At 40.3% G+C, this 13,754-nt stretch overlaps 1 protein-coding gene across 1 annotated transcript; it reads left to right on the plus strand.

Annotated features, from left to right (window-relative positions):
- Positions 1-293: 293 nt before the first annotated feature.
- On the plus strand, positions 294-13,666 carry GALNT7 (polypeptide N-acetylgalactosaminyltransferase 7; the record flags this gene model as incomplete). Its single annotated transcript, XM_008943018.1, has 8 exons — positions 294-333; positions 1,359-1,489; positions 1,758-1,837; positions 3,734-3,916; positions 7,330-7,447; positions 9,308-9,430; positions 11,287-11,505; positions 13,568-13,666. Coding segments are annotated over exons 1-8 (993 nt in total), but the record flags the coding sequence as incomplete, so codon positions are not given.
- Between the last annotated feature and the right edge of the window lie 88 nt (positions 13,667-13,754).

Consider the following 13,754-nt stretch of genomic DNA (forward strand, 5'->3'; position numbering starts at 1 on the left):
CAGTTGCTGAATTTTTAAGTTTGGAAACTTCACTTCCAAAAAAACCCACTGCTTCGATTTCAGTTACTTATACCTAGCTTTTGTTTAAACTGGAATTTTTTTAATACTGTTGGCAAGAACATAAAATATACTGAAACGTAAGTTGCAGCAAGCTCTAGACTTGGATCGTGTTTGTTCAGGGTGTGGAATATGCTACTGCTGAAGCAACCTGAGGGGTTGTTGCTGTTGAAAGGTACATCCTTCTCCTCCCACCTCTGCGCCTTCCCCTCTCCTGTTAGATCCGCGCAGGCACGATGAGGATGTGCTCCAGCACCTTGGAGATGGTGCAGACCAGTGCGTGGAAGCCTGAGAGGTAGCTCAGGTGGCTTATTTGGATTGCTGACTGAGAGTAACTGAAGCTATAAGCAGTTCTTTGAACCTTTCAGTACAAAACTAGATTTCAAATGAACACCAGTAGTTAAATCTGTGTAGCCTCGAAGGGCAGGCGCCTAACTGCCAGCCCTTCTGCCTTTGTGAGTTTCCTCAACAGAATCATCTGTGCAAAAATATTATGCAGCTAGGACCGTTTCCTCAAATTGTGTGGTAGGAAAATGGATTTCAGATTAGTTTGGCAAAGACCAGTGTGCAAATACAATCTGTAACCATTTAAGCGTAGAACATCTTGATTCTTATGTGGTCACTTGTCCCTTTAGTGACCAAGAGTCATTGGCTAAAGGTTTCCTGTGTCATCAGTATGGTGGGCCACAGTTCATTCACTGCAGTTTTGTCCCTCCAATTATTCTTATTGTGAATTTCATTCGATTAGGATAAGACTACCCCAAGCCCTAGAAGGGAACAGGTCTAGAAGAGCGAGGGCAACAATTTGAGCATGGTGGGTTTCTGTCTCAGGTTTTCAGTCACAATAGACTGACAGAAAATTTTGTGAGGCAAAAAGCGAGTGAAGTGTTTAACTGAAAAGTGGTACCTTCAACTATGCAGGTGACATTGTGTGATAAGGGAAGACCATGTGCTGAAGTGTGGAAACTTCTCTGCCTGGCTGAGATATGTGCCAAGATCTGAAAGCTGCCGTGTGGTAGATTTAAGTGGCTGGGAATTGTCCACCCACCTCCCCTATGGTGTGGTCAACCACTTCAGCTCTCTTTCTGCACATGTGCTGAAGACAAATCTGTGCCACAAAACCAAGAGAGCACCAAGTCTTGATCTCTTCAGGTTTAGTCTTTGTGAGCAGTAAGCACAAAGAGTTGAATTAGGATGTTAAATCTACTTTTGCGTAGAGTTGGACTGGGGTTGTATTAAGAGTATAAAACTTACTATTATTAAACATCACCAAAATAATTTTTCTTTTCTTTATTTGATAGCACACTTAAAAGAGAGGCTGGATGAGTATATTAAGCAGTGGAATGGCCTTGTAAAGGTATTTCGAAATGAGAGGAGAGAAGGTTTAATCCAAGCCAGGAGCATTGGAGCCCAGAAGGCTAAACTTGGACAGGTAAGAGCCAGTTCACATACAAGTCTGTCTTTTTTTTTTTATTATTTATTTTTTAAGGGGAGAGGTGATGGTGGTTCTCTGTTCAAATAGACCTGCAGAAATGTAATATTGTGTTGTTGAATACTGTTTTAAAAAGAGATTAGTTTTACTCACCTAAGCTTCATTTTGTGTTGATAATATGAAAGTATTTCAGTGTAAATAAGCTTAATTAAATCATCATGATCTCGTATGCAGAAATATAAATGACTTTTTTTTTTTTTTTTTTAAGGTTTTGGTTTACCTTGATGCCCATTGTGAGGTGGGAATTAATTGGTATGCGCCACTTATAGCTCCTATAGCTAAGGACAGGTAATGTTCTCCTGCTATTACCAGTATCTGGCCTCATAGGAAGAAAAAGTCACAGTAACAATCTTCACTTTTCAAACTATAGTCAATACGTTTTATACGTATATCAACATATTGTCTATATCAAACTATATCAGTATTTGCTGAATGATGATTTTATTATCTCCCAGCAGAAGAGCTATATAAGGAGGAAGGAAAACAGTCAAGCAAATAAATCTCTGGCTAGTTTATTTTAATAGACATACTAAATATTTTGGTTAGTCTAGGTTAAATATACAATAACCCTTGTCTTTTGCAGTGATCTGAGGGACTGTTATGAAAGTGTTCTGTTCTGGCTGAATAAGGAGCCCGATTAAACAAAATAACAAAAATGTGATTTTGGGTAGAGGAAAGTAGCAGTAAGTGTTTATTTTATTTAACGGGGATTTAAAGGCCCTGTGATCTCAAGAGCTTTATAACTTTCTAATCCTTGGTTTTGCAGTATGATGTTGTTTCCTCTGAAGTGCTTTGGGGCATTGGCTCTGGCGAACCAAGGCCAGGGCTTGAGCCAGTCCCTGCTGTGAGCCCAGGCGCTTGCTGGGAGTCAGTGGTGTGAATACCTGCACGGGGAGGGGGGGATCTGTGAGAGGTGATGGGCTGGGGGACATCCCCAGGGCTTTCATTTCTACCTCCTGTTGAAATGCTGTTGTTGCTCTGTGCTGCCACGCTTCTAGCTTGTGTGGTCAGGGGGTATGTGCGTTTAGGAAGCCGTCTGGTGGTTTGAACTCTAATCCTATAAAATAACTACTTAATCCTAAAAACTATTTGTTAACCTGCCATACTACCAGAACTTTCTTGAAGTGTTTTCTGTGTGTTTTAAAGGCTGTAAGTCAGCTTCAAGACTATATTTGAGCCAGGGTGCTAGAGAGAAGATAAAGCACTGTGTGCTTCCATCGAGCTGTGTTACTCTTAAAAGAGAAAGGCTCATGAGAACAGGCAGCTTTAGAGGCATCCTCGAGCACCTTCCACAGAAGCAGGGGTTGGAGGAGGACCAGCAGTGCCCAGGAAAGTAGTGCCAGAGGGCAGCACTTGGCTGTCTTCCCCCAAGCCCTAGTACCCTAGGTGCAGCTGCTGCTGCTTCTGCCTCCAAGAAGAGCATGGTGTTAGCATTTCTTTTCCCCCCCAGTTATTTTTCTGTCTCACAGGATTTGACTTAAGATGGAAATGCTCCAAGTTTAGTAACTGGGAAACTCACTTGGAAAATCTGGGGAGAATAACAAGATAATGCCTTTTCTGTGGTGAATATTGTATGTGATAGATCACAATGGGGAGTATGTTTCAAATCAGACAAGAAGCATTCTGCTGAAGTCTGCTGCTGAGAGAGCACCAGTAGTGTTTTTTTTTATCCTGAGAGGCTGGATATGTAGGACAGTTGAACAGGACAGAATAGTGAAAATCCATGTTTACACTCATAACAGTGAAGAGCTTATCATACTTGTCAACAGCTAAGATCTGATGTAAAAAGAAATTACAGAAAATAATAATACTGTGAGAACCCTAGCCCCTCTGCGGGCTCTTCTGTTGCCTCCAGCAGCGCTTTATTAGAACACCAGTGTCAAGAAGTACACATAAAAGAAAAAGTACTGAGAAATTAATTATATTAATATTTCAGACCTAACTTTTTTTGCTTTGAGGAAGCTTTTATTTTTAGCATTTCAGACCTAACTTTTCTGTTTTTTCTAGGAAGGACTAGCTCTTTTTTCTTCTAATGAGGCTTCATTTTTTAATAATATTTTACGAATGACTTTTCATGTCAACTGCTCTGTACATTTAATAATGAATGGTGTAAATTTCAGATCAGACAGAATACTCTTCTGAAATTGTATTTTGCTCTTTCTTTCCCTTCTATAAATGTTTCAGAACTACATGTACTGTGCCTCTAATAGATTACATAGATGGGAATGATTATTCCATTGAGCCACAACAAGGTGGGGATGAAGATGGTTTTGCCAGAGGGGCCTGGGACTGGAGTTTGCTGTGGAAACGGATTCCGTTAAGCCACAAGGAAAAGTCCAAACGAAAGCATAGAACTGAGCCTTATCGGTAACGAGCCGTTTACATACTGCCACTCCTAACGAATACTTGTCTAAACCCTTTCCTTTTTCCCTCCCCCTGGTCTTTTCCCACGAACCACGGCGGGTGCACGTGTGCCACGCGCGTCCCTGCACGTAACCAACCGCGCCCTCCCCGCCGCAGAACCGTCTGCACGGTGCCGCTTATAGATGTCATAGATGGCAACACTTTTAAGATTGTGCCCCAAGGGGGTGGTGACGAAGATGGGTTTGCTAGAGGAGCGTGGGATTGGAGTATGCTATGGAAGAGGGTGCCCTTGACCGAGCGGGAGAAGGAAAGCAGAAAGACAAAAACTGAGCCGTATCGGTAATCACTAAATCACTTACCCCTCTCTTTTTTTTTTTCCCTCAGTCAGTATTGATCCGCTAAAACTTGCATGTACTTCTGGCCTGAAAATCTCCATATTTCTAACCACACCAGCTGCTTGATGTAGTCAGATGTTTCCCACAGCTGTTTGCTCCAAACACCTTTGCTGCCTTGCGTTGCCTCTCCGTTCCTGCTGTTGCGTGGTCAGCGAGGGTGCGCGTTAGAATGCCGGGGTTTTGCTTCACAAAATCAGAGACTCTGTGACTTTGCTCCCAGGAAAAAATGCATTTAGCTATGACGTTCTTTGTAGTAGTAGTGTTGGAAACAACAGTGGTTTTTTAACCAATTGATTTGAAGTAACAAGCATGCTGTGAGTATTTATAAGAGCCAGTAGTGCAGAAAATCCATAGCCTGCTGTCACGGCGTGATACGTGCATCCAGCTTGTGGATTATGCACATGCATCAAAAAAATCCCTTTTGTCCTATTTCTCCTACTTGCTTCATAACAGACCACATCTGACAAAGCAGCGTACTGTTTAAGAATCTTGGCTAGGTATTTCTGAAGGTCTCAGTATGTTTGGGGATTTTAATTTCATACACATAACATTTAAAAATAAATAAACCATTAGAAAGCCTGCCTTATTTTCTGGGAAAACTCCAATAACTTCCACAGAAATCCAACCATTTTCATACGCTTTCTAGGAGGATATGTTTTCTTCCCAGCCAACAAAAACTGCCTAGAAAACCTTAGCTTAGAAACCAGGGTTTCGGGATGGCTTTTCAAGACTGGGAGACTGTGGTTCTGCTGGTTTTTATTGCTTTTCCCTTCACACTTAACTAATCATGTAACTACATTTGAAATCTATCCTCACATCTTCAGAATCTAGTGTCTTCTATTGCTTGTATATATGATTTAAACATTGTAAGAACTGATGTTGGGGATTCCTTATCCTCACCTGTGATTGGTCTCTACCAAAATGGCAACACATGCAAGGATCTTATGAAGCTTTGATCTGTTTTGTACACAATCTAAATAATACCATTTCTGACAAGGCTGTCCACATTGGAACTTTAATATTTACTTATAGGGGGATAAACTATTTCAAACATAGCTGTTGTGTTCTGTGTTTACCATCCAAACAGGTCTTAAAACCCTTTAAACTGTTCCCAGAAACACAGAACACATGTTCTCAGAATGGATTAAAAGATGACTTTAGTTTTAATAATACTTTCAGAGTTACAGTGCTTCTTTTTAAAAAGAGACTTTTGCTGCATCTGTTTATGTCCAGGCTGTATGCATTTTGTTGCAGCAATACCAAGGCAAATAAAACTCAAGTAAAAGTCTTGCTGGAACCAGAGCCAGGTTGTCTTAGTTTAAAAAGAAGACAGACAAAAAACCTGCAACAGCTTAAAGCACAGAAACAAACTTTTTGTAATGTGAGAAGTGCCTCAGGACTGAATCCTTCTTTCAGTAACATGCTTACCTCTTCATAGCCTATAAAATAAACTGCTGAGCTTATGCAAATGGAAGTCTTACTGTGTTCTTCAATGCACTCAACAGCATATTGGAAGCCAAGATTGAAACTTCAGCATCTGAGGCCTCTACACTTGCCAAGGGTTTATGGTGCTGAGGAAAACCAAAAACACAGGAGAGCCACAGGGCTGTGCTGTGCAGTGTGCTTCTCCCTGCAGGGCTCACTGGCTTCATACTCTTTGAACCCCTGTGATGTAGAAGCAGTGCTGGGAGGAAATACCCTAGGCAGACAAGTAGAAGGGGACATTTAAGAGCAACTCAGTATCTGACCGGGTGATTTGGAGAGCAACTAAACTGATAACCATGATACTTGTAGCTGCTAGGTCTATCCCCTGAGGTTTTTCTCCTTGTTGCCCTGCCCCTGCCATGCAGAGGAGTGTATAAGTTGACCCTACAGGTTACTTTTTCTCTACACAGTTCCCCTCCAGACATTGATGTGCAGAATGTAATCATTGTTGTTAAAAGGAGGACCACTAAGTTAAAACTCTTACGGAGTGAAAAAAATGAACAGTGCTAGAAATGACCTATCAGTGATTTGGTCATGAAGGAATATTTTACTTGTGATTTCCTTGGCTCACCAGAGTGATCTCAACTCTTGGATCCTCCTCCTTTCAGTGCTGTGGGTCATCTGAAGTCAGAAAGATTTTTTCATTACCAGCTTTGTTTTTTTATATTGCTAATGTAGTAGGGAGTCCAGCTTATATCCATTAGAGGTTTTATGTTGATCCTTAGGTGAAAAATGCTTGGTATGTGCACTGGAAATGGCTTAACATATCCCATGTGCCATTTCAGTGCGAGCAAGCTGCCGAACAATTTTGGTTAGACCCATTCTGCAAAAATGCTGTGATGCAAACCACGGCGTCTTTTTGACACCTTAAAACTTGCTAATTGAACCTTGGCATGCGTGGAGGGATTTACAAAACCATCCTGAAAAAAAACAAACCAACCAACCAACCAACAAAAAACTAAACCAAAGTGGAAACCTTCTACAACTTGATCCAGGCCCTCTTAAAAATTTCACTGACTATAAAGTATCTCATATGGTAGTGGTAGAGAAAGAGACAGAGGGAGAAGATAGAGAAGTATCCATTAGCTGAAAAAACTCTCTTTTGCTTGTCTAATAAACAAGAAGTTTCAATGTGACAGCTCATCAGAACACAAACCTAAATTTGCTTTGCAGTCTCATCTGTTTCAAGAGACAAACATCTTGTCATACTGATTCTCACCATTTTTAATTTTAATAGACGTATGCTGGCTGGCTGAATGTGTAATTTCACCAAAAATTTTGTATAATTAAATGTTAAAAAAAAAAAAGCAAATGAAGAGAAAAAAACACAACATAACTTCTAGTGAAGTTGCAGCTTTTGTTATACGGATGTCCCTTCAGAAAATTTCCAGAGGATAAAGCTTTATAGTTTTTTCAGTGTATTGCCATTTGTCTAATCTTTATTATATGTTAACAGTGATGTGCCTCCTTAATTAATGCTGTCTCTGAGTGTTATATCCTTTTGGCAGAAGGAGTTACAGTGTCTTCCTCTTTCAGGTCTCCTGCCATGGCTGGTGGATTGTTTGCCATTGAACGTGATTTCTTCTTTGAGCTGGGTCTCTATGATCCAGGGCTTCAAATTTGGGGTGGTGAAAATTTTGAAATTTCTTACAAGGTAACACCAAAAATTGAAAACTAATTTAGTTTAGTAGATGTCTTTTCTGTGAATACTTCTCTTTGGAGTTCAGATAGACCTGCCTCTGGTTTGCACCACCTCTACCTCATGAAGCCCAAAAGGTTTTGGTGGGAGGAAATGTTGTGGCAGAGATGTGTCTTCAATATTTCCTTTGTGAGCAGAAGTGTTCAGAGAGGTAGCCTAGCGCCGAGACCTGAATGCTGGGTTATCTAGATTTTGATAATGGTTTGGGATCACACACCCTCCTAAATACTTAATTTGAAACCAGACTCACAAATTTGATGGGAGGGGGGAACTGAGTGCTGTCATGGTGAGTAAAGAGAAATGTTTCTTAATGAAAGTGATGATAGAGAACAAGTAGCACTCAGTTTACGCGTAGATGCCTGGGAAGTGTAGAACGATGCAACAAAAAAATACTCTGCCCTGTTTTACTCCTCTCTACCATTTTTGAAAAATTATCTCATCTACTTTTCAAAATTTCAAGAACTTCTTTACAAGAGAAGTCTTCATAATTGAAACACTGACTGCATAATTCATAACCACTACAGAAGATTTATTTTCACTCCTAGGCATATGCATGCTCTCCAGTTAGCAGGAAATGTAAGGTGATAATCATTAGCTTCTTGTAGCTTCAGTACTCATAGTGACACAAGTGGCAGACCGCAGGAATCTGTCCCTATTAAAAAACAAAACTGGAGGCATCTCTCATCCTCAGCAGCAATCTGTGAAGTCATAGCTGGTACATTCAGAGCTACCCTGGCTGCTCGTGCTCTTCGTGGTTTTGAGGAAATCTCTGAGAGCACTTGCTCAGCTGTAAATCCATATGCAAAAGGTTATTGAGGACGTTAGACATACAGGGTCTTTATCCTTCTAATTCTCCATCTTGTTTAGAGCTAAATCATGATTGAAATTACATACAGTAGATTTGTAATTGAAGTGCTGATTATGTAGAGGCCTCCAAGTTGGTTTCACGTAGATCATAACCAACCTTCAGAAGAACTAAATAGCATTGATCGGTCTTGCAGTGCTGACTTCTAGATGGCATACATAATGGCCTTGCAAAGATGAGCAGGGTTTTTTGGTGAAATTTAATATGATGATGCAATGAATGAAGTAAACTGTTCTGCCTATCTTTCCTGATGCTGTTAAGTCATATTTTTTTTCTGGAAACTGGACTTCCCAAAAGTTAGCTTCAGTTTGGATTTGATGCTATATTTCAAAGCTGTCAAAAATATGAGCAGCTAAATTCAGATTTAAATGTGTTTTATTTTTCTCATAAATGGGTAATCTAAGAAGTGTGGGAGGAGGGGAATTTTAGAATGGTACTATATTTTACCCATTTTTTATTTTCAGCTACTATAAAGAAAAATCTGTTTGTACTTCAAACAATGGGTTACCAAAGATGTCCTTATCTCCTACTAGTCTTAATTAAGGAAAACTTAAATGTGATGGGCATCTGACCAAAACCCATCTTAGTGATGGTACCTGAATTGCTTTAACAAAATCAAAATATTATTAATTCTCTTGTAATAAAAATTACCCAGTTCCAGATTTTGTGCACTCATTCATTACTGTTGTTTTAAAATAGCAATGGAATGAGATGGTAATTTTTTTTTAAAGTGATTTAGTTGAGTAATTTCATGACAGAGTTAAAGATATAATCAATACAGCCTTTGATTTCAGGCTCCTATTATGTGTATGCTTACATCTGAAGTGAAAATATTTAAATATATCACATAGTATAGTAAGAAAAGTAGTTGATGTTTCTTCCCTCTTTTATTATCTATTTGTCTGTCTTAAATTCCTGTGTACTAGCAATGCCTTTGCTTTGACTTGTAGATTTGGCAGTGTGGGGGAAAACTCTTGTTTGTTCCCTGTTCTCGTGTTGGACACATCTATCGTCTCCAGGGTTGGCAAGGAAATCCACCCCCTGTCTACGTTGGGTCTTCTCCTACTTTAAAGGTACTGTTTTCCTGCAACCTTCTTCAATGGTTTTTCATTTTAGATAACAGTTGGAGATAAAGATATTTAAATTACCAGTCACAATTCAAAGAGCACTTCATCCAAAGCTATTTAGTGTCTAAAGCTAAGGTGGTCATCCGCACGGGTGTGAAATCTTTGTGCCAATCCCACTGTTATTAAACTAAGTAAAGATTCCTGAAATGCTGCTTCTTGCTGTACTCCTCCCTGTCTTCTTGGAGGTACAAATCATGTTTCCTATTACTTACTCTCAGCACCCCAAGCCTTTACTGTGTTGTGCCAAACTGAAGTACAAACCACTCTAGTAACCACAGCACGCTCCTGGAGATCATGATCGTGGGTTTGAGTTGATAGGGGGTGGTCCCAGGCTGAGTTAGGGAGCCATGTAGCATCTCTCTGACCTTTGTAGCTACATTTGTTAACTAAGAAGCAGCGAATGACACCTGGGAAAATGGCATGCTCTGCACTCCATCATGAAGGTTGGTAACTCCTCAGGAGCCTTGCCAGTTCAGAAGTGTTTCCCGGGCAATGATATTAAAAGTAGACATCACCTGAAGAAAAGAGTGAGCCAGATGTCTATGTCTGAAGAGGTAATTTGAATCAAGAAAAGCTGTTTCATATAAGTTTGCACCTACTAGCACTAAGAGAGACAACCCTCCCATCAAAGTTTCCTATTGCCTAGTTTAAGCTTTCTCTTGCGCGGTGTTTTGGCCTTGGTAAAACATATTCCTAAAGACTGGGTTCTTTCTAAATTCCAATCCCAGAGCCATCTTCCTAGACATTACCCGTGATGATGACCACTGGTAAGAAGTGCAGAGTGTGGCTTGACCCAGGCTAGCATTTAGTTCTGCTAAAAAGAGAGCGTCCCAGGGTAGAAAACTAACTTGACAACAACCACCAAAAAACAGCATAGCTGAGAAACAGGTATAGCTGGGAGTAGAGACAGAGCAATGGGAGGCAGGGTAGCAAATGATAGCTCTGTTGCTCAGTGCAGGCAAGATATTTGCTTGCCTGAGTATTCTTAAATACTCAGCTGCTTCTCTGTACAAGGCACAACACAGGAATACCTTTCTCTCTTTCTTGAGGTAGTAATCTCCATAGTAAACACGTTTTTAATAGCTTGGTTCAGTTTACGCTGGATTTGGAATAATAAAACTGGAAATAATTTGTGCCTTTAGTCAGATAAGACTGTTAAAACATCAGGTCATTAATGCTGGAAGAAAGGTACAAAGTGGGGTGTGCATCTGGAATGTGTACAGGTAGTACAGAGGTAAGAGCTGTCAGAGACTGAGGAGAAGGATGTGAGGGAGGGGCTTGTTTGCTAGGTGAACTATCCTTTTTTTCCCCTTTTCCAAGCATCTTATAAACTCCTTTACTTAAGAAGATAAAATCTCCTTGGTGCATCATAGCTGACCTGTTTAAGACAAATTTTTCACCCGTAGTGGACTAATGTATGTCATTCTCTTTAGTAAAACTTTAGAAGGTGAATAGAAACTCTAAATTTAAGTTCTGGTACCCAGCAAATGATTGGAACGTTTTATTGCACCCGTAAGTGAGAGTCTTTATTTTCAAATAAACATTCTCTAAACTTAAATGACGACTTCTTACTTTCATGAAGCAAGCCAGTCTGTTTCACTGGCTTCAGTCCTAAACTGTCACTTGAAAATAATACATGTCTGTTGTATAATCTGCCAAAGGTGACAAATTATTAGGGCTATATCATAATTTCGTGCCGTCACTTTTTAAAGAAGAAAACTCCTTAGATTCCTGGGATAACATGAAGTTGTCTCTGAGCTGTTGTGTACGCCTTGAGGTCACGGCAGTGTTGTTCTTCACAGAACTATGTCAGAGTTGTGGAAGTGTGGTGGGATGAGTACAAAGATTACTTCTATGCCAGTCGGCCAGAGACGAAGGCGCTGCCCTACGGAGACATATCCGAGCTGAAGAAATTCCGGGAAGATCACAACTGCAAAAGTTTTAAGTGGTTTATGGAAGAAATAGCATATGATATAACTTCGTATTATCCCTTACCACCTAAAAATGTGGACTGGGGAGAGGTAAGCACAGCACATAACCTGTATTAACTTTAGGAGCTTTTTTTAAAAAAAAAAAAATACTGGAAATTCAAGAGGAAGTGATTGTTGCTTGGCATCAATCTGAAAACAGGCTTTTTTGATTACTGCTGTACTAGGGTATATGATGCTGGCCAGAGAGTTATGGAGATAGAACCCTAGGGAAAAACAAAAATATATGCTTTAAGAGGTGTGATTTTTTTAATTACTTCCATAGGTCCTTGAAGGATGATTTTATCGCTAGCCCCATTTCGAGTTATGTCTAAAGCTCTTTTTTACATAACTGGAATTCAGGTATTTTTAACAGAAAAAAATGGGAATCCTCTGTGTGTAGGAGTATTGGTAGAGGTTAATAACTGAAAATCTTTTTTCTGTGAAGGCCTAGAGACTAGATCATTTGCCTACATTTGCTAGCCTGGAATGTACTCATACAGTTACCACCTCAGTAAATCCCTTTTCCACGTGTAATCATTTGATATGATTCTTTAACTGTCATTTCCAACTTCAGTGTATATGGGTATGACTTTGCTTAATTAAAAGTGTGGTTACAAATTAGGCGTTTTCATAGGGTTGACAGAGGGAGACAGAATGTTGCCCTGTGAGACAGGACACCTCACTGAAACTTATACCCTGGTGTTCAGCCCACGCCTTGAGGAGCTCTTACTGCAGGTCTCCTACCTGCTGTCAGGTTGTGGAGGCAAAATCAAAATCGTGTTGCTAGCAGAGGAGGATGCCTGTGTCCCCAAATTTATTCCTAAGATATGATGGTCCCATTTTTGTAACTTCAAAAGAGCATTAGAAAGTACAGATCTGTACTGTTTCCTATGACCAAGAAAGTGGCATCTCTAATTTCTGTGAGGAATTAGTGATACAAGAGTGTGTGCATGGTGGAAAGGGGTGCACATAGTCCTGTAGCTGAAGAACCTGGTGAACAATGCAACCTTTCTTTCTTAGCTAAAAGCTAGCACAAGCCATGAGTTACTACACTGGCCTTAGACTTCCTTTTAGATCCACATAAAGGGTTAGGAAGGCACATTACATATTACTATTCACTGAGGTAGAAGTATCTGAAGAGAAAGATAAAAAATAAATGGCCACCCTGTGAGAAATCATCCCTGATAAAAGCAGATGGCTTTCTTATGAAGCAACAGGAAAGTCAGAAGTTTAGAGACTTTTCTGGAGTTTTCTTCACTGGTTGCTAGTTATCCTGCATCTGAGAAACTTTGCCCCTTCCCCACCATTTGTGGCACCACACCAATTGAATTTCCTGTCAGGAATGAAAGTGTGGGGTTCATCTGTGCGTGATCTTCCCTAACACTCTTTCTGGAAGTCAAGGTCCAAGCTTAGTTCTCTAGAATTTCTTCTACTGTCATGAAGAGGGAAGACTGACAAAGAAAATAGTTCTGGAAAGAACATTTTTTTTGTCATAAAGGCTTTGTAAAGCTCTTTGTTGAGAGGAGGGACTGAGATAATCAGAAGTTGAGGCAAGCTTCATGACAGGACTTTTGTTCTTTACCCCTGTGCCTGCCCTTCAGCAATTTTGTCTCTTTTTTTTTTCTGTGGAATTGCTGCTGCAGAAGGTACATCTGAGCAGCAGGTTGGTGGGCTGTGCCTGGCTGCATTGATTAACTGCTGTGTGGAAACTTCTGCATCCCACTTCTCTCATCCACAAAATAAGAGCAACTTAGCTGAGCTCCTGCTTTATTTATGAAGACTTGGGAGACTAAATGCGCTTTGATAGGAGATTGAATAAATTAAAAGACTTGAAAGTCCTACATTTCAGTGGCATTAATTTGGAACTGAACTTTGCAACTCTAGCTTTATCAGTGTACTCTAGCTCACACAAGAGCCTGCAGATTATCATGGGCTGCTTGAAGCTCCATCTCCTAGGACAGTTAATATCGGTAATCAAAATTCATCTGCAGGTTTACCTCCTATCTCTGTTAGATATCTGATTCTGGTTTGAAAGATAAGTAGGAACTTTCTGAACTCCTTTGCGCTTACTTCTTCCTTGAGACTAACTTGGAGTGCAAAACCTCTTTTCCAGATTAGAGGCTTTGAAACTGCTTACTGCATCGACAGCATGGGGCACACCAACGGTGGCTTCGTTGAGCTTGGACCATGCCACAGAATGGGAGGAAATCAGGTAAGGAGCTTACAGCCAGGTCTGAAGGAGAATTGCTTGCTGTGGATGATAACAAGCTAGTTTTCTGTTAAGCCTGTATATGAAGTCC

The sequence above is a fragment of the Merops nubicus genome, unplaced genomic scaffold (genome assembly GCF_000691845.1).
Source record: "Merops nubicus isolate BGI_N331 unplaced genomic scaffold, ASM69184v1 scaffold14656, whole genome shotgun sequence".
Lineage (NCBI taxonomy): Eukaryota > Metazoa > Chordata > Aves > Coraciiformes > Meropidae > Merops > Merops nubicus.